The 21,437-nt window shown below is 47.1% G+C and overlaps 3 protein-coding genes across 3 annotated transcripts in view; 2 read left to right on the plus strand and 1 right to left on the minus strand.

Moving 5' to 3' along the window:
• LOC126938621 (eukaryotic translation initiation factor 1) overlaps window positions 1-21,437 on the plus strand; it is a 1,120,764-nt gene that overhangs the window by 835,142 nt on the left and 264,185 nt on the right. The window lies entirely within an intron of this gene.
• Window positions 1-21,437, plus strand: part of CNP (2',3'-cyclic nucleotide 3' phosphodiesterase) — a 736,460-nt gene that overhangs the window by 162,710 nt on the left and 552,313 nt on the right. The window lies entirely within an intron of this gene.
• LOC126938511 (keratin, type I cuticular Ha7-like) lies at window positions 6,703-12,300 on the minus strand. Its single transcript, XM_050762794.1, has 7 exons — window positions 11,872-12,300; window positions 10,355-10,437; window positions 8,820-8,976; window positions 8,351-8,512; window positions 8,150-8,275; window positions 7,570-7,790; window positions 6,703-6,817 (listed from the first exon to the last, which is right to left on the minus strand). The coding sequence occupies exons 1-7, from the start codon at window positions 12,298-12,300 to the stop codon at window positions 6,703-6,705; spliced, it is 1,293 nt and encodes a 430-aa protein (XP_050618751.1).

The following is a 21,437-nucleotide window of genomic DNA, read 5'->3' on the forward strand; positions in this document are numbered from 1 at the left end:
TTCCTTGCAAGACAATTAAACGTGGAGAAATAGGCGGGTCTACAGGCTGTTACCCTTGAGACTTTCCAGAGGAAGGACGCAAGGCTAGGCGGCAGCTGTCTGTGGGGAGCTTCTGTCTCATTTCATCTGGGCTTGGGGTGAATGGAAAGGCTCATGCATCTGATTGATGAGCACTAGCTTATAGATGACAGCACAGGCCTTCTGCTTCCTAACTCTTGTCAGCCTGCTCCAAGCACTGGCTTTCCAGCAAGCAGCTATTTCCTCAGCCCTTTCTTCTTCCCCAGCCAGGGAGGCTTTAACCTAAGCCCAGACTAAATGCCAGCAGTTTTCTCCAAGCTCTTGGGTCCTATCTACTGACTGGCCGGCATAGCCTCATGGAGACTGTAGTCAAAGAAGAGTGTTTAGGCTCTAAGTATGAGAAGATTCAAGGAATGGATTGACAAGAAAGCAAACATAGAATTTTTGTACAATGCAGAGAGATCAGAAAAATGGAAAGAGATGGAGACGAGGAGAGATAACAAGAAAAAGAAGAGACAAGGAAGAAAGTTAGGAGGGAAGAATCTTCAGAATCATGCAACAAATCAGACAAAGTTAGCCCAGCTTCCAAGGGGCTAACCTGGAGAATGCAAAGCTGAGAAGAAGCCAAGGCAAAATAAGCCAATAGACTGAGGAGTGGCCCACCATGCTGAGTGTCCTGCAAGGCATAAATCAAGTTGACTCAAAAGATCTATGGACATGGGACTGCAGCTTCTGAGGCCTCTGAAAGAAGTGACATTGTTCCAAGGTGTCCAGACCAAAGCATCACCTCTGTGATCCAGCTTAAGATTTGTTTGTGGCTGAGAAATATACTGCCATCTACACCCAGGCAGTGTAAGGTCTAAAAGGAGCAACACTGCCTGTTCCTGAAGGAATAAGGAGTGGGAAGAGAAGAAAGGAGAAATGAAGCAGGGAGAGTCAGTCCTGCACTGGCTGCAGGTCATGGCCCGTCAACAGCCACATAGAAGATGCAGGAGAGAACAAGCGACCCCTGTTATCTTCTGGTTACTCCTAGAGATTCCTTTTTCTCCCTGCTGGTTGCCCTGCAGAATGTGAAGTGGCACAAGAATTCAGGATGGGGACCACAGAGAGACTGGCTGGTGAGTAAACACAATGCTGCCATCTCTTGTAAATCTAGCTTCTTTCTTGCAGTGTTTCTAAGATCTCAGTGGGCTTGAGTGAACTTGCTCCTTGAATTAGTGGGGAAAATGGGACCCCAGGGTTGTAAGGTCCCCATGACCTCACACAGGCAAGGGATAGAATTCATGTATTCTCTTAGTTTCCTAGTTGGAATAGTTGCAAATTTTTTTCATTCAAGGAGAAATTGAGCAGTCAGTGGGCTATCAAACCCACATTCATTATTTAGTTCAATTTAATTCAGAACACATTTATTACACAGCTTCTCTATGCTGAGCATAAGACTAAACTAAAACAAAAGAATCGTAGTTCTGGTGAAAAAAAAGTTTTTTATGAACAATTCAGGCCAAGATGGGTCCCCAATATGTATGAGAAATAGCCAGAAGTTAAGGAGATGAGATATTTAGAAGGTGTAAGATGGACATTTGGAAATATGTTTGTATTCAATGTAAATAGAAAATGGGTACTGGGCACAGTGGCTTGCATCTGTAATCTCAGCACTTTGGGAGGCTGAGGTGGGAGGATCACTTGAGCCCATGAGTTCAAGACTAGCCTGGGCAACTTAACGAGACCCCATGTCTACAAAAAAATATTAAAAATGAGTTTCAAAATTAGCCGGGCGTGGTGGCACATGCCTGTAATCCCAGCCACTTGGGAGGCTGAGGCAGGAAAATCGCTTGAACCCAAGAGGCGGAGGTTGCGGTGAGCAGAGATCGTAACATTGCTCTCCAGCCTGGGCAACAAGAGCGAAACTCCATCTAAAAAAAATTAAAATAAAATAAAATTTAAAAACGAGCCAGGCTTGGTGGAGCACACTTTAGTCCCAGATGTTCTGGAGGCTGAGGCAGGAGGATTGCTTGAGCCCATGAATTTGAGGTTACAGTGAGCCAAGATCATGCCACGGCACTCCAACTTGGGCAACAGCAAGACCCCATCTAAAAATTAAAAATAAATAAAAAGAAAAATGTACGTGTGACATTATGGGCATTAGTCACTTGTTGAACATCTACTGTGTGCATCTGCACATCTACAGTCCCAGGGGCGGGGGACATTGTGGAGAGTGGGGGCATGTCATGTCCCCACCACCCGGGAACTCTGAGTCCTGCTAAGCAGACAGGTCCACAGCTAACATAATGTAATGTGATTGGGCCTTCACCCAAAAATATCTCCTTCCCCTACCCACTCCATTTCTTCCTACACCCACCCTGACCCAAACCCCATTTAGGGCATTCCAATCCAGCTCATGATTTTCAGCCACATGGCGAGGGGATGAAGCTATTTCAGGTTATGCACTTGTATCCCAAAGAGTTGTTTGTGCTTCGCTCTCTAAGTGACTCAAGCAGGATTCAGAGAACTGTTCTCATTAGAATCTTGTTCCCTTTAATAATCTAGTCTTCAGCCAGGCAGGGTAATGAATTGTTTCGGCATCTGGTTCTTGTTGCTTTGCAGACCACAGGAGAGGCAGTGGTGATGGCCCATCTCTTCAGCCCTGTGGCATCCCCACAGGATCCATGGGAGTCAAGGTAAGTTTCAAAGCAAATGAAACATGCTTATTGCCAGGTGCAGTATAAGAAATCATTCCAGGGATGTGGTGTGGGGCAGAAAAAGAAAAGTAACCACAGTAAATCAAGTAAATTGACAGAGGAAATAGAAAGGGGAATAAGGCTGGTAGAGGGAAACAGAGGGAGTACGCAGTCCTGCTGGTGAGTGGACACAGTTGTGCCCCCTTGAGACCAGAGAGACCTCCTGAGGGCAGAGGGCCTTGGAGACCAATGTGAATCACTGAGGCAGGTTGTATAGGATGTCCAAGAACTAGGGAGGAAGAAGGGAAAGGGACATTTGGATGCAATAACCAGCATCAAACAGGGGAGCTTCCAGGCGATGGCGAAAGGTCAGAAGCTGAGTCTAAAATGCTAATGGGGGACAGCACTGAGAAGATCACCCCTAGCGAGATCCCAGACCCTAGGATGCCTTTCCCGTAAAATCCATCCAGGATTTCAGAGTGGCGTGAATGTGAAGTTTTATCCACATGTACCTCCAGCAAGGCCCTCACAGTTGGGAACAGGGAAAGAGCAGGGGAACAGAAATGAGAAGACTTGGGGTTGGGTGCATGGAGCTGCCCCTCACCTGCCGTGAGGTGCAGAGGGGTCATTTCACCTCCCTACAACTGTAGTTCTCCCTCTGCACAAGGGGGATTGTGATGCCTGTTCCCCTCTCTCAGGGTTGTTTGGGGCCTCCATTTGGATACAACACAAAGTACTTTAACAAGTGCTTTGTAAATGGTGAAACAATGAACATCTATAGATTCTATTTTCCTCCTCCTCTTTCTCAGTAGACAAGGTGGTTTTACCATGGCAGGAGGTGAGTTGAGCTTCTTTGGCAACTCTCAGTTTATTAAAATTACCAGAGTCCTCAAGCTTCAAGATCCTGTGATACTAAAGGACTTTCATTCCTTGTACCACCCTTGGTTGTATAAATTCTCAGAAACGTTTCTTCTAACATAAACATACTCATTTCCTTCAAGGAAAGGAATCAAAACAATTGGGTTATTATGATTCTATCATCCTGTTGACAAAATCTGAGACTTGGCCTCTGTAAAGCACAGTGGTTAAGAGCACAGTTGCCGGAGGCAGGCTGCTTGGATCTGAATCCTGGCTTCACCACCTAATAGCTGTGTGACCTTGGGCATGTTACTTAACCTCTCTGAGTCTTGGCTCCTTGTTTGCAAAATGAGGAAACAATAGCATTGGCTTTCTAGGATTGCTGTAATGATTAAATGAGTTTACCCATATGATTGTAGCTATGATGTAAACCAGCGCCTGGCTCATAGTAAGAGTTTGATGGATATATGCTTCTATGACGATGATGATGATGATGAAGCTATATGACTTTATGATGATGATGATGATTCTGGTGATGGTGATGGTAATGAGGACCTGTGTGGTTTCCAGGGAAACTCTTCACATACAACAAACACACAGACGCGTGTGCACACACACACATGTACTGTCTTATCAAAGCTAATCTTTTAATTAGAAATGAGAGAGCACTGGATGTGAACTTAAGAAACACAGGTCAATCACCCTGGGGCCCCACTGACTCACTTTATGTCACCAGCAGAATCCCTCAACCACTGAATGACTCACCTTCTCTCTCTCTCCCTTAAATGGGAAGGACAATGCTTGCCTACGCTGTCATGGTGCAAGAATAAGTGGGTTTATTTTGTTAGACAGCTTTGAACTTGCTGGATGAAAGGAGCTATTTAAGTACAAAGGAGGTGAGGGCAGCTGGGTCAGATGCTAAATTAAGACTAATCGAGATCACTGTTCATTATTGAGAGCTTCTCTTGGGTAGGTGCCCAAAGGGTGTGTCACATGTGCCAAAACACTTTTACCACTTGAGAAAAAGAACAGAGGAAGGGAGGGTGTGGCCACCTCTGACCCTTCCTGGGCTTCCTATGCTGTAAATCCTAATGTCTCTCAAGCAGATCAGTCCTATGTACATGAGCAGTGACCAACAAGTAGGACGCTGGGCTTGAGAGCAGTTGGAGGCAGAGCAACCAGATTCTCACTTAAGCTCCCTCCAGCCTTGGGGCTAGGGACTGTGATCACTCCGGCACCACAGCTCTGTATCAGGAAGACCTGGATTAAACCAGAACCAGCTGTACTTGTAACTTTTTCAGCAAACTACAGTGATTCAGAGAATTCACAGAACAGAAAGGGAAGACCAAAACCAGCTCCTAAAGTAGGTTTGGTGATTCCACTTCAATGCTTGTGGATTCACTGATCAATAAGACTTATAAAGCAGGGATGTACAGAGTTGTGGGGGCTAGAAGACCTCTTACAGCCATCTCAACCAGCCCCATCAGTTCCCTAAGTGTTCCCCTCAACATCCCCACCAGTGATTCTGAAGCCTCTCTTGTCTCCAAGGATGGGGAACTCTGCTTCTCTGGCCAGCTGTAACGCTGAATTCTGGGGATGTGCTGATTCTCAGCCATGGATATCAAAATATGGAGCTTTTGATTCATGTTATATTGTCTACGAATTCCAAGCTGAGCAGTTTCCAGAAGGACTCACCAACGGGAGTTATTGGGGAGGTTGGATGGGTCAGCTTGTTTGGGCCTTTCGTCCTAGACTGATAGAAATAACCATCATTTAACATTTTCAGAGTCTTGCAATGTAAAAGAGAAAGGCTCTATTCTGATCTGATGGTATGAAGGATTCCTCACTGGAGGACATATCAGGAGGGCAAGGTCAGCCCTTTCTGTAGAGGATCTGGCTAGTCAAGGGCTCACTCCTCAAATAAATCCCCTAACCCAGTGGTTCTCGAACTTGAACCAACATCAGAATCACCTGCAAGTCATGATAAAGCAGACTGCTGGTTCAGAAAGTCAGGGCTGGTGCTCAAGAATGTGCATGTCTAGCAAGTTCTCAGGTAATGCCAGTGCTACTGGCTGGAGGACCATGCTTTAAGAACCACTGCCCTAAACCTTCTCATGTTTAATTTGTTTCCCCCTCAAAGCTTCCAAAGAACGGGCTTTGGTTCTGGTTCAAAGAGACTGGGTTTCAAGTCTTGACTCAGCCACCAGCTGAGAATAATAACAGCTGCTGCTGCTTTGCAGGGCTGATGTGGGGCTCTGTGACACAATGTCGGCGAAGCCCCAGCCAGTGCCTTGCTCATAATGGGCATGTCATTCTAAAAGCTCAATTTAAGTTACCTGTCCTGGGGCTTCTGGTTCATGTTCTATAGTCTACAAATTCCAAGCCAGACAGCTGCCAGAACCCACCAGTGGGGCTTACTGGGGAGCTTGGATGAGTCAGGTTGTTTGGGTCTTTCTAGACTGATAGCAATTACCATCACTTAATATTTTCAGAGTTTTGCAGCGGTCTGTGGTGCCGCAGACTTGAGCTCTTCCTTTACACAAGGACCAGGTGGCTTATCCAGATAAAAGGGAAATTTTACTTAGCGTCTATATTTTAAAAGTTCTATCTGTAAATCTGTCTCCAAATACACTCGGTGAAGTCCAAGGTTGGGTATCTCTCCTCTGTGCCACTTTGCCGCGTCCCATTTTTAACTCCAGCCTTCACTGGCTTTGCCATCTCCCAGAACCACTCTGGTGAACCAGCCACAACCCCCGTCTACAGAAGCATGTGGCTCAAAGAGTTCCCAGCAAGGCTCTCAGCATGGGATGGAGATGCTGAGGCCAGACTGCACTGGGCTCATTCTGCTACAGAAGAAAAGTTTAATAGCAAAATAAAAACAAGGGTGCCTGCCCCATCTCAGAGAGATCAGGAGGCAACAGAAGAGAGAAAATGGCGCACTCGAGACACCTTGAGGGGAAGAAACACAAATTCAGTCACAGGGGCTGAGCTGCTGGACTCAAACACCTATCCACAGAGTGGCACTGTCTCTCTTCAGTCTCCTGCCTGGCTGGCCAAGGAGGCAAGGCCCAGGTAGCAGGCCTGCAGAGCAGAGCCTAACGAGCTGAAGACACCTCCCCTTTCCCAGCACCTTGGGCTGAGGAGTGTGTCAGTATCCAGTTGATGAGCAGAGCCCATGGGTGGCCCAGGAGCAGGGGGCACAGGCTGCTGGGGCTGGACTGGGAGTGCTGAAGGCTGGGGTCGCACATGGGTTGCAGGGAAATCTGCATAGAGAAAAAAGATGTTTGAAACATTGGCATGAGAAGTATGTGAAAGACAAAAGTATATTATAGACACGTTAGAATTAAAGAGCGAAAGAGGACTTTAGACCTTAGAGGTCCCTCTAAGCCTGAAAGGGGCAATGCCCATAGTCCACAGTGGAGCTGGGGCCAGAACTGAGTGTACCTGTGTACCAGGCCAGGGTCACGTCCCACGTGGAAGGAACACAGCAGAAAGGCAGAAAGGCCAGAGGAACAAGAACTGCCCAGATGTCAGCCACTGATTCCATTTAAACACAGCCCCTCATAGTGTTCCTTAGTGCTTAAAGGGGTATATCGGCCCTCTGACCCTTTTCACAGGGAACTAAAATGAAAGAGTAAGTGACATGCCCTTAGCAATACTTTAAATGCTATCAGCACAAAGAATACTCATTACTGTAATACTTCTCCTAGAGAGAATTTAGCAAAACCTGAATGTGCTGGGCACTCAGTATTTTAGCCCTCTTTGGGAGTAGCCGGCAACAGGGAGCACAACATTGTCAGCAAAACAAATGCCATGACCTGAAAACTCCCACGCACCCTCATCTACGTCTAGGCAGGCATTAGCTCACCAGGCCTACTGGTAGCAAGTTTGTCTCCAAAGATGGGATCTGCAATGCCACCCCCACCAGGCCTCCAGAGCTCCTTTTAGGTCATTCCCAAGAGAAGTTATCTGTTTTTGCACACGGTGTTAACATAGACAACAATAGGGCACATACTTGCAGTCCTCACTCTCCAGAAGGTTCCGGTATGTGGCAATCTCATTCTCCAGCCGGGCCTTCACGTCCAGCAGCACCTGGTACTCCTGGTTCTGCCGCTCCAGGTCGGCCCGGATCTCAGACAGCTGTTCCTCCACATTGTTGATGAGGCTCTGCATCTGGGCCAGTTCTGTGCCGTAGCGGTCCTCAGCTTCACACAGGGAGTTCTGTAGACAGTCCTTCTATAATATCAAAGAAAGAAGGAAACAAGTTAAAACTCATGGATCTCTGCCTCCAACCTCTTAAGATTGTGACACCCCAAGACATTGCCAGGTCCATAGGGCAATCTAACTCCCTTTAGCTGTCCTCGGCCAGAATAACTAACACTCTTCATGGTAGACCTTTAAGATCAGAGCCCTCTGACCTGAGTTAATATTGATTCACTCAACATCCACATCTACAGGGAAGTGCTTAAAAAAGAGATGAAACCAAGGTTTAAGCTGAGTCCGTGGTTGGTGTTTGAGGCCTGTACTGACCCTAGAGAGCTGCTCATGGGTAGTGAGAGCCACGCTGGGTCTCCCGTGCATACAGAGGGACTCACCAGCGTGTGCTGAGCCCGAAGCTCCACCTCCAGGGCGTTCACCGAGCGTCTCAACTCCAGGATCTCCGACTGGCAGCACTGCAGCTCCTCGGAGCAGGACATGGCCTGCAGGCTGATGCCTTCAGACTGGAGCACAGAGAGACACGGTCACCTCCCTGCCCAGATGGAGGCCAATCCCCACTGCTTAGCAGTCCCCCTCACCTGGGCTTGGAACCACTGCTCCACATCCTGGCGGTTGGTCTCCACCATGGCCTCGTACTGGCCTCGCATCTCCCCCAGCACCCTACTCAGGTCAATGGTGGGCTCAATGTCCAGCTCAATCCGGAGCTTGTCTCCCAGCTGACCCCTCAGAGTGCGGGCTTCCTGTAGGCATCAGAGGAGTATGAAGTATGACCCGCCTGCAGAGCCCCCCACTGCCCTTCACCCAAACTCTCAACTCCCACTTTCCATCCTCCCCAGTAATTTCCCTGTGCTCCTCTGAAGATAAACCGCTGCCTGCACCAGCCCAGCAGCTTCCAGAAGCTGTGGACGAGAAGCAATCTCCCACCAAAAGCCAGAGCTCACCTGCAAAGCTTCAATCCCAGGCAGAAGGAAGCCTCCATTTTTTCCCCCAGATGAGCCTGAATTCACCTCCAGAAAGTCTCAATGCATCACACCAGGGGTCACACACCTGCTCATGGTTTTTCTTGAGGCAAAGCAGCTCTTCCTTCAGGGACTCCAGCTGGGCCTCCAGGTCACACTTGGCGAGGGTGAGGTTGTCCAGCACCCTGCGCAGGCCACAGATGTCAGCCTCCACCAGCTGGTGCAGCAAGCACTCTGTCTCATACCTGTAACAGGGAAAGTGCAGGAGTCACAGTTACAGAGCAGGAAGGGGCACCAGGACATGACTCCCAGCTCGCAGCTGTAAGTCCACTGTTCTGCCTTTCGCCATCTAATCGTGAGTTGGCTTTTCCTGTGTAGTGTGCTCAAAGCCCAGAAAGCAACAGGATATTCCCCACTCAGTCAATACTAAGCACCCGAGATGAACCAGGGGGAGCAGCTGGTACTGAGGATACTGTGATGGACACACAGCCAGCACCTGCCTTTACAGACAGATGGCCCAAAAGGGAGGTGGCAAAGTAACCAGGTCTTTGCAACACGGTGGAATCACTGCAGACCCCTCTCCACAAGCCCCATACTCAAAGGGACCCTGGATTCCCTCTTAGAGTAAAAGCCACATTGCCAGAATGAGGGGAAGGAAATGGCTTTCTTTTTTTTTTTTTTTTTTTTTTTGAGACGGAGTCTCGTCGCCCAGGCTGGAGTGCAGTGGCCCAATCTCAGCTCACTGCAAGCTCCGCCTCCCAGGTTTACGCCATTCTCCTGCCTCAGCCTCCCGAATAGCTGGGACTACAGGCGCCCGCCACCTTGCCCGGCTAGTTTTTTGTATTTTTTTAGTAGAGACGGGGTTTCACCGTGTTAGCCAGGATGGTCTCGATCTCCTGACCTCGGGATCCGCCCGCCTCAGCCTCCCAAAGTGCTGGGATTACAGGCTTGAGCCACCGCGCCCGGCCAAGGAAATGGCTTTCTTTAGCTCTAGAAGAGTGAGACTTGCAGTGCCCTGAAGAAAGATGATAAAACCCAGTGCCCCTTCCAGCACCCAGGGTAGACCCTCCTTAGGTGGTGTCAACCCTTTGACTTTCACATGTTTTTGTCTTAGGCTATGGAGCATGATTTCTGCTATGAATTATCAGCACTCACAAATTAATCAAGCTGCAGCACAGAAACATATCCTTATTAAAGCAACAGTTTCTCAGGAAATTTTCAATAAAGGAAAATTTGGTACAAAATTTAAGGCCAAGTCCCAGCTCTGCCACTCAGTACCCACACGATTTTTGGCAAGTCACACCAGCACCCCCAGCCTCAAGGGTCCCCACCTGCAGAGGAGATGCTATCCCTGCCCCCCGCTTCACAAGTTTCTTACCAGGTGGATGATGCATTCTAGCACATGTTGTAAACTGTTAATGCTAAACCACTGGAGAGTGGATAGTTTTTCAGGATCTTGAGCTTAATGCCTTTTGTTCTCTCCTGCTGTAACTACTGGGTTGGGGTCTGGGTCGATGACATCCGATGCCACATGAGACAGAAGCAGCCAACTTGGCATTGTCCCATCCCCATCCAACCCCAACTCACTTGGCTCCTTCCCATCCCCGTCCAACCCCAACTCACTTGGTCCTGAAGTCATCCGCGGCCAGTTTGGCATTGTCTATTTGCACAACCAGCCTATTGTTCTCCGATTTGGTGCACAGAATCTGGGATAAGAAAATAGGTTCAATAAGTGACTTACTGATCCCAGAGACGCCTATAGCCTCAGGTGAGAGGAAGTTTTATTGGCTGAAGTTGAACCTACAGCATCCCCCTGGACAACACAAACTCCCAAACATGCAAGAGATGTTTTTGTGGTGTGGGAGGAAAGATTTGCAAGAGACTTCTTGGAAAAGGATGAAGACATAGAGTCAAAGGAACCAGGAGATGGAAGACAGTAGCAAACTGAACATATAACAAAGATTTGCTGTCATTTTGCCAGATAGGATGCTTAGCCCAATATAAATAAGAAGATCTGGCCAGGCACAGTGGCTCACAGCTGTAATCCCAGCACTTTGGGAGGCCAAGGCAGGTGGATCACCTGAGGTCAGGAGTTCGAGACCAGCCTGGCCAATATGGTGAAACCCCATCTCTACTAAAAATACAAAAGTTAGCTAGGAGTGGTGGTGAACGCTTTTAACCCCAGCTACTCAGTAAGCTGATACACGAGAATCACTTGAACCCGGGAGGCAGAGGTTGCAGTGAGCTGAGATTGCACCACTGCACTCCAGCCTGGGTGACAGAGTGAGACGCTGTCTCAAAAACAAACAAACAAACAAACAAAAAATCCAGAATCTAGGCCACAGAACAGTGGACTAACTATGAATGTTTTAGATAAAGTAGGATCTGTTCTAAAGAAGTTCTTTCCTCTGGTTGTCCAACCTCCCTACAGGTCTTCTCTGAATCTAGCCAGGTTTCTGTAACCCCTATTTTGACATTCCTTGTCTTCCTGGCTCTGAAACTAAGATGTAGGCTCTTCAGAAGCTTTAGCTGGATAATCAAAAGTGACAACAGATATGCATAAGATGCTGATGCTGTTGTGTGGATAGACACTGCCTTGGCAAGGATGTTAGGAAATACTCCTTTTGCCCTGTTTACTGCACGGGAAGTTTCAGCATACAGCAACTGTCATAAACACAGCACGGTTTTTGCATGGTTTTCATGAAATTAGCATGGTTTTTGTGACTATGATTTAGGGATTTGATGTGCTGAAGTTAAGTAAGCATGAACTCAGAATCCTGGAGAGATAAATTCCACATCTCACCCTTTACAAATTCCCATTCACCTTCACTCAAGAGATTCTCTTCCCACATTTAAAAAAAAAAAAAAAAAAAAAAATCCACTGCTGACCCAGGGTCAGTAATCTTTTTTTGTAAAGGGTCAGATAGTAAATATTTTAGGCTTTGCAGACCATACAGTCTCCATTACAATGACTGAACTCTGCCACTGTAGTACAAAAGCAGCTGCAGACAACACACAAATGCATGAGCATGGCCATGAACCAATAAAACTTTATTTGCAAAAGCAGGTGGTTGGCCGGATTTGGCCGACAGGCAGTAAGTAGATTCCTGAACCCTGATCTGGTGCACTGCAAACCTCACCTCCTGCTGGAGCTCCTGGATGGTGCAGAAGTAGGACTGGTAGTCCGGGCACACACTGGACTCATGGCACTTGCTCCTCTCACGGAGTTTGGTCTCCAGTTCTGCATTGTCCCGCTCCAGCTGGCGCACTTTCTCCAGGTAGTTGGCCAGGCGGTCATTCAGGAACTGCATAGTCTCCTTCTCGTGTCCATTCAGGGTGTTTTCGCTGTAGGCCCCACAGATTCCAATGTTGCCAGGAATGTGGCGGGTCCCTGGCAAGGGACAAGCGGTGTGGCAGGTTGGGGGCAGACAGAGGCTGGGGCGGTCCAGGGGAGTCGACCCCACGCGGACTTGGTTGGCATGTGCCACATTAGCCAAGAGGCACAGGGAGGCAGCGTTGGCCTCTGAAACCTGCTTGCTGAGGAGGGAACTGCAATGGTCAGAAGTCATGGTGCTAAAAGGCGAGATCCTGCTTTGCCCACAGTTGGATCTGCTTGAAACCAAAATCTTCCTCCTCCTGAAGACCTTATATAAGGCTTAGTGGGTGTTGGTGCAAGAAAACTGGCATTTTCCTCATTAATATTTATGTCAATTGTTATACAATCACTCTATTAGTCAGTGGTTTTTGTTTCCTATAAAGAGTTAATGAGCTCATGAAAGAGGCCCTAACCTCTTGCTTCCCATCACTGCAGGGTCCTGGAAAACGGAGAAAACAAGGTCTTCTTCAAGCAGCCCACTTTCTGTGGCTGTGGAATCTTTCCCTTCTGTCAGCTTATGTGTATGAAATAATCAAGAACTAAAGACTCCTAAAATTTCCTGCAAGTCTCTCTCACTCCCACATTCTTTTCCTACCTCTGACTGTTCCCACTGCAGCAAAACCTAAAATATCAGTCAATCAGGCACATTGCAGAAAGGGAAAAATCATGATTTGTTTGTTTTGATAGATATTTATAGAGTGCCCAGTGTGGGACAAACACACATCTAGGCTGTCTTGTAAGAAGGGGATTTTAGATTTCAATAAGAGAGATAAGAAAGTAAATGATCTTGATATTATGAAGACAGTAAAAGGAGGTATTTTTTTAAAAAGAGCTGCAAAGATTTTGAGGTGGAAGAGAGCTCACTGAGAGACCAGAAAAAGACTTCATGGAGTAGGGGATTTTCCAAATGTGTATTGAATTATATTTTCCATAAAGCGTTGGGGAGTGAGTTTCTCTCAGAGAGAACAAAATAAACACAATCAAACATTTGGAAAATGGAAAATAGTCTAGTTGTGTTGGTGTTTATAATGGAGACATTATCCCCAAGCCCTGGAAAGTTGCATTGAGTCCAGGTTATGAAAAGCCTTGAATGCCAGGACCATGGTCTTGAGGTAAAGGTGAGTGAAAGGTAGGGATCTGCCCTGGAAGATGACTTTCAAGTATAAGGAAAAATAAATAGCCAGGTTCCTTTTGAAGGAAAGTGGCAGAAAAAGGTGGAAAGTTCCTTCATACAAATTGTTAGAAAACTGAAAGTGAAACCTAAGTTCCAAATTGATCTTGGTTTGTGAAAACTAACACACTTTTTAATACTCCTTGGGTTAAAGAAGAAATCAAATAAAAAAAATTTTAAGTATTTTGAACTGAATTAAAATCAATACACAACCTATAAAACAGATGTTAGCAATTAAGACTTTCCCTGTGCATACGTGAAACAGATAAGCAGTTTGGGGAGTGAGAAAAAAAAGGCTCATAATAAAACTGATGGTTTGCAATTTTCAGGAAATAAAATTATGCTTCTGTGTACTGGAGTCTACAGGCTAATTAAGGCAGGCAGTGATTAACACTTTATGGTGTCTGTTCTCAGGGCCTCACCCACCTTCCCAGGCCTCTTTCCTTTCTATTGACCCTCTCACCAGATTGAGTCCCTCATCACCCTTGTTTACAGAAGATACATACTAAAGAACTTTGATCTTTCATCTTTTGAAATATTTTTGCATTTCTTTGAAATGCACCTACCTTGATTGTCCATTGCTTGGGAGACTCTAGAACAAAATTTAAATTTCCTTAATCTTCAGACACACTCAGAGCATCAGAAGCTTTATAGCCTCCCTTATTTCTAAAACAAGCCAGTGACCATTTGTTCAATAAACCCTGGAAAAGGGCAGCTAGCCAGCTTCCAGTCTATGCTAACAAAGATGCTACTTTGACCCCATTCCTAAGATGAATGAATTCACCACGAGGGCCCTTGAAGCAGCAAGTGTGTGCTTCAGCTGGCCCTAAAACATAGCATCTCCAGGACGAAAGGGACTTCAGGATCCTCTAGTCTAGTACCCGTTTGCATTAAATCCCCTTTAATGGCCTTCCTCTAACTAGTCATCCAGTCCACCATTTTCCAGGAGAGCTCACACCATCAGTTCCTGTGGCTTACAAGCAGCTTCCCACGCTTTGTGCAAGACACTGGTATCCAGAAAATTAACAGCAGCTAGCTCAGCCTTAAGGCACTCACATTATAGAGAATTGTTAGAAAGTCTTCACAAATCTACCTTTGTGTTACCTCTCCCTGTAGCTTTCTTTGGGTCATTCATTCATTCATTCAACAAACATTTATTGAGTACCTACTCTGTGCCAGCCAGGGACTGAGCCAGAGGCTGGCAATATATTGGCAAGTAAGTCAGAGAGTTGGCCCTGTAGTTCATTTACTCTCCAGTTCTCCCCAAGGTGTCCCATACAGGATAAATCTAATCATTCTGTCACATTCTCAGTTCTTTGTGGCAGATGTGAGATTTCTCACTCATGGTTCTGCATTCAGCATGGTTCTAGATCCCCTTGCCACCCCAGGAATATTCCTCTGGACACGCTCCGTGATGTAACAGTTCCTATCACTCTTAAGTGGGGGCTGTACAGTGGGATTTCTGATGAGTTTAGATTGAAAGGCAGCCAGTAGATGGCCAGAAAATCTTCTTGCCCAGGAGTTTCGTGTAAACCATGCTGGTCCCACTGGCTGTTCAGCCATGACAATCAGTCAGCCACCACTTGGTCCCATATACAGTCAATGAGACCCATGGGGACCCTTCCCTGTAACTCTATACAGATGTGGGTGATATTCTCCAAGGCATGGCTTACCTTGTCCTGGTGACTTACTCTAAGTGTCTGATATTCCTGAACTCCTGTTATACCAAAGCCCTTCTCAAGGGGATGGGGAATGCAGAGATGAAAGGAGAAATTTCCACCCTCAAAAAGCTGAGAGCAGAAAAAGAGGTCACGTAACTCAGTGGAGGGGTAAGTGACTGGGCCTTAGAGATATAGAGGGGCCATCAAAGAGACTTTGTCTGGAACTTAAGATTGGGAAGACTTGGATGGGCAGGAAAGTGGGAGACAGTTTTCCAGAAAAAGAGGATGAACAGGCCAGGCAAGGTGGCTCATGCCTGTAATCCTAGCACTTTGGGAAGCTGAGGCGAGCGGATCATGAGATCAAGAGATTGAGACCATCCTGGCCAACATGGTGAAACCCCATCTCTACTAAAAATACAAAAATTAGCTGGGTGTGGTGGCGGGCGCCTGTAGTCCCAGCTAGTTGGGAGGCTGAGGCAGGAGAATTGCTTGAACCCGGGAGGCGGAGGTTGGAGTGAACCGAGATCGCGCCACTGCACTCCAGACTGGGTGACAAAAAAAAAGAGATAAACACAAGAAAACGCTCAGAAACAGAAGTGGGCTCAGGAGAACTGGGTACAACTTCAGAAATGCAACAGCCAACAACCGGCCTGTCCCAAGTGCTGGATCCCCAAAGAAATGAGTTTGAATGACACAAAACGTCAACCCAAAGAGCCAAATTGCATTTCTAAAACCTGTAAGACTGAAGTTTGTACACCTCTATGCTAAAAATATTGTCTGCTTCTATTTTCGTAACATCTCCACCAGCGGTTGTCAAACTTTAACCAGCAACCCCCAGAGGGCTTGCAAAAATGCAGATTTCCAGGCCCCACTCCATAGTTTCTGATTCAAGTGGCCTGGGGTCGGGCCGGGGAGTCTGCATTTCTAACAAGTTCCCATGTGACACTGATGCTGCTCGTCTGGGGACCACCCTTGGAAGACGGAACCACCGCTCCATAGCAATAGACAAGCTTTGTGGTGACTTCATCCTAGGTAAATGAAGCACCGGGTCACAAAACAGGATTTGATGAATTCAAGAGGAGCCCGTGTTTGGATTACTGTACTTCAAATCAGTTAGCATGCAGTTTTCTCCAACGTAAGAAGCAAGTTGTTTGTTTTCCTAGTTCGCCCTTCTTTGCGGAGGTTTGTTTTAGGAGGATATCTAGGATGAAGGAGAGAGGAGAGACAAGAAGGAAAATATGAACACTGTGTTGCTTATGCCTGTGGGGAAGAGGCCAGTCCATGTGAAAAACAATGTTTGCAGAGGACAGAGAAAGGTCACATGAAGTAATATTTATTGACATCTATTATGTGCAGAGAACCAAGCTTGGCACTTGGTATACAATATTTTACTTAATTCTCTCTCACACACACACAAATCTATATGCCCAAATTAGATAGACACCTACTATGTGCCACCTACTATGTTATTTGACCACCTACTATGTGCCACCAAATATTATACTATGTGCTTCCCATATCGTCGTGTCTTTTCATCCTTATAACCACACTACAAAGCAGTTACAAGTATCCCACTGTAGAGTGAAGAAAACAAAGCTCAGAGCAGTTAGGGAAGTTATCAGAGCTCACAAAGTTGGAATGAAAATATGGGCCTTGAAATGTCAGCCCAGGTCTGCCTGAGCCTGAAGTCCAAGTGCTTTCTGCTCTGCCCAGTGACCCAGAAAGGGGCAGATAGTGGAGTCTGGACTGAACCACAGGCCAGCACTCCTAGACGCCAACTGTCCAGCTGGATTTATTCAACAAATAGCTATGAGATTCCCGCTCTGAACCACACAACTCACCTAAAGAGCTAGAGACAGAACAGAGTCCTCTGGAGGTTTTCGAGCAGATGAAAGAGAGAAAGCAGAAATTTTAGAAGATTAATCCAGTGTCTGTCAACCTAAAATAATCAAAAGGCTCAGGATCTGGTTAAAAGAGTTTTTGCAAACATGGCACGTGAGAGCCGTCTTCTGGGGACACACGAACACCGAAGAATGGCAATCAGTACTCCCAGTGCGGGGGGAAAGTGAAGATCATTTATATAGGCAGAAATAGAGGTGCCGAACAGAATTACAACGTTTTCCATACAAAGGCTAATGTACAGATGTAAGATCTGATTGACTGCTGTTGATTACACTCTCGTGGGGATGCTTAACATTCTGTTGTAAAGAGGCAGCAGTCACAAGGGCCTCCTTCTCCAATGTCATTTACTCCAGGTTTGAATACAAACAAGGGAGTCTGGTTACTGTGCAACATGTCAACACACAAGTCAGGAAGCAACAGTCCTTGCAGGAGAGAAGAAAAACAGCTCTATGGCATGACCCAGTTTCCCAGGCTTAATTTTCACCTTGGCATAATAAATTTAGAAAGCCCTGACATTTCATTTTCTTTGTTTGTTTGTTTGTTTTGTTTTGTTTTGTTTTTAGATGGAGTATCGCTCTGTCGCCCAGGCTGGAGTGCAGTGGTGCGATCTCGGCTCACTACAACCTCCACCTCCTGGGTTCAAGTGATTCTCCTGCCTCAGCCTCCGACGTAGCTGGGATTATAGGCATGCGCCACCATGCTCGGCTGATTTTTTATTTTTAGTAGAGACGAAGTTTCACCATGTTAGTCAGGCTGGTCTCAAACTCCTGACCTCAGGTGATCCACCCGCCTCGGCCTCCCAAAGTGCTGGGATTACAGGCATGAGCCACTGCGCCCGGCCCCATTTTTTTTTTTACATGCCCAGTGTGCACCCTAGAGTGGGAACACTCAGTCTCCATTTCGTGTGCCCTCCAGCACGTAATACAGTGTCTTGTACATAGTATTTACTCAATAAATAGAACACAAAAGAGTGACGGGCTGGTGGTATGTGCAGAACAAATCCGGCACAGAAGAGAGAGGGCAGGAGGGGGCTCTTCCAAGAATCCAGGCAGGATGTGATGGATGCCAAAACCAGTCACCAGCAGTGCTGATGGAAAGGAAGGCACAGAGGACATAGATGCTGCAAAAGGACTCACAAGACAGGGCAACTTACTGTACATGGGGTCAAAGGAAGAAGAGAAGCCGAAAGTGGCCCCAAGGTCACCCCCAAGTTCCTAGGACAATTGTGTGCGTCAAGGAAGCTAAGAAGTCAAAGGAAAGAGCTGGCTGGAGCGGGAGAAGCTGCATTCAGGTTTGGAGAGGATAAGTGTGACATGTAGCTACCTGGGACTGGCCTCTAGGGGGTCCTGGGTCACTGAGAAATGCTCCTCCTCAGATGCTAAAACATATTTACACCTGGCAGGCAGGTAAAGCAGGTAGGCTTAGCCCAGGGGCTCGTACCTGAATAGGAACAGTGATTCTAACTGGGAGAGTCTGTGTATCACCCCCAACCCCCAGTGGGGATGCAATGTTTGGAATCTCTAAAACAGATGGCAGGGAAGCTATTTTAGTTAGAGGAAGTGTCATTTGAAAACAAGCATAACCTGTATTTGAAATGAGCTGTCTTTTAGTCATGATATGAGTTTGGTATTTACGTTTTTGAAAGTTAAAACACTAAGTGAGAAGGCAAGGTATCTTTATATTCATTAAGTGGGAAGGCATGGTTATGAAACACTGAATTAGGAAGAAAAAAGATAAATTAAAAATGGTTCACCAAGCTGAGCTCATAAAGATTATTAGTGGCCATGAGAACAGATGAAATTGATTTTGTTCTTGGTCAGGAAGACAAAGAGAAGATGCTGAGAGGAAGGACAGGAGGATGGGGCACACACCATCAGCCTTAGGTATTGTCATGCGCATCCATGTGAAAAGACCACCAAACAGGCTTTGTGTGAGCAACATGGCTGTTTATTTCACCTGGGTGCAGGTGGGCTGAGTCCGAAAAGAGAGTCAGCGAAGGGAGATAAGGGTGGGGCCGTTTTATAGGATTTGGGTAGATAAAGGAAAATTACAGTCAAAGGGGGGTTGTTCTCTGGCGGGCAGGAGTGGGGGTCACAAGGTGCTCAGTGGGGGAGCTTTTTGAGCCAGGATGAGCCAGGAAAAGAAATTTCACAAGATAATATCATCAGTTAAGGCAAGGACCGGCCATTTTCACTTCTTTTGTGGTGGCATGTCATCGGTTAAGGCGAGGCAGGGCATTTGCACTTCTTTTGTGATTCTTCGGTTACTTCAGGCCACCTGGGCTTATATGTGCAAGTCATAGGGGATGCAATGGCTTGGCTTGGGCTCAGAGACCTGACAGGTATCACATACCATCGTCTACAAAAAAACTATACAAATAAAAAATGTTCCTGTTCAGGAAAGTCCAGAAATTCACTTGGATCTTCTTGGCTTCCCAGTGTAGACAGTGGTGGGGGCAGGAATGTGCCCTTCCCCAGAGCTCTCTCGGTGACTGCAGTGTCCACCCCAGTGGCCTGCAGCTGTTCACCCTTTCTCCTTTCCACTTTGCTGGAATTTGTGAGAAATGGCATTTGGTGTCAAACAATACATAAGTGCATGGGCCTCATGAGCCCCAACTGGTGTTAACCACGCGAAGGCTGGGAAGAAATATCACACGTCAGTGCCCAGGCAGTGCAGGATTGGTGAACTGAAGATAGACGGGCTCAGCACTAGGTGGCTCAGAACCAGATGTGGCCCCCAACCAAGGAACCAGAAGCCTCGGGGGGAGGAAAATAAGAGACACCTGGCTGCAATTATTGTGGCCAAAGCAAAGCCTATTGGGCCACATTCAGGGCTATATCCATCCAGTCGGTGAGAGTATGTGAGGCGGAGAGGCATAGAATGTCCAGTCGGGAGAATCACTTGCAAGAAGAGATGTCTGGGATTTGGTACCAGAGGGAGCCCTGAGCTCTCAGGCTAGGATAATGAATGTGAGTAAAACCCCCAGGGTCCAGGTGTCCTGACCGGGCTGGTAACCCACCTGCCAGCCTCTAGCCTTCATTTTCTGTGTACCTGAGTGGCACCTCCTGCCACACCTAGCCATGGTACCTAACAGGTAGAGCTTGTCAAGGGTGTGACCTGGCCAAGAAAGGTGGGGACAGTCCGGATCTCCACAACCCCATCACACTGAGGGTTGGTCACAGCCATTTCTTAAAACATGACTCTTGTGGGTTCCTCGTTAGAAGAGCCCACAAGAGCCCACCAAACAGTCTTGTCCTCTGACAGCCCAACGAATGCTTTTTTGGATTCAGTTAGGCTACTTGGAGTGAGAAACAGGCCTCATGACTACAGAAGGTGACTTTTATTACTACGTATACATGAACAAGGAGTATGACCAAACTTCCCAGCCACCAACATAGAAATCTAGGGCCCCGATGCTGAGAGTGGGTTCTGCTACTATCTCTTCAGCTCCTTTTTCTCTCTGGGAGGAAGAGACTGTACCTGCTGGTTCCCAGGGAGCCTCAATAAACCAACATCCACTGAACACCTTCTAGATGCCAGGAACATTAGATGCATTACCCCTCAACCACAGTGAGAGGTAAATACAACTATCCTACTTCCACAAACGAGGAATAGGTCTCAAGAGAGTGCAGCGACCTGGCCAACTTCACTCAGCAAGGTGGGTTCAAATCTCACTTCAGAGTCACGAAGGTGGGATTTGAATCCAAGTTTCCCTGACCCTAGAGAAGATCCACCTCCACCACACTATGCTACCACGAAGAAGGACCAGTTTTTCATTGCTCTTTGCACCAGGGCACATGGATGACCTGAGACCCAAGAGTTTCATTCTTCTGGACATACTTGGTGCTTGCCGTAAACTGACTAGCATGGCGCGGGAGGCAGCAGCCTCTCCGGGCTGCTCCTCCACCTGCTCATAACCTCGTCTGGCTGTGAACCACCTTGGCCTGTGCCAGAGCCACATCCGAGAGGCAGGCACGGAGTTGGAGTGCTCTAATGGCAGCAGCAGCCCTCACCACCAGCACCTCCAAGACAGCAGCAGAATAGACAGCAGATATATCAGTGGCAGCGTCTCTCTAGAGAAAACTACAGCCTGGAAGTGACCCAAGACCAAGACCCCAGTCTCCAGTGCCCAGTCTGGGCCTCTACATTTGGGAGAGTGGGCGGGAACTCCATGGCTCCGTGAAAGGGGCCAACTGGAGTGAGAGGAAAAACTTGGCAACTTGGCCCAGGCAATTCTCAACACGACCTTCCTTTGACAAGATTAGAACGCTAAGTGATGTGATTTTGCTCTTGGACAAAATACCAAGAGGCTGAAGATGCCAAAATCATGGTAGGGACATGTTAGCTCTGAGTTGTTTTGAAAGAATTCAAACTTGGCAACTAGCATCACTTCCTTCCACCAGTCTGTAGGGATCCCTGGGCAAGGTGAATACACATCCAATGTCAGGAAAGGACCTTCATCCAGAGGCCCCAGAGCACCGCAGGGAGCTCCTGGAAGCAAGATGTCAGGGCCAGTGAGGACACAGGACCTGACGACCAGGACTCTCTGACACTTCACACACAACCAACACCAGGGGGACAGCACTTGGTGCAGGA

This window comes from Macaca thibetana, chromosome 16 (genome assembly GCF_024542745.1).
Source record: "Macaca thibetana thibetana isolate TM-01 chromosome 16, ASM2454274v1, whole genome shotgun sequence".
Classification (NCBI taxonomy): domain Eukaryota; kingdom Metazoa; phylum Chordata; class Mammalia; order Primates; family Cercopithecidae; genus Macaca; species Macaca thibetana.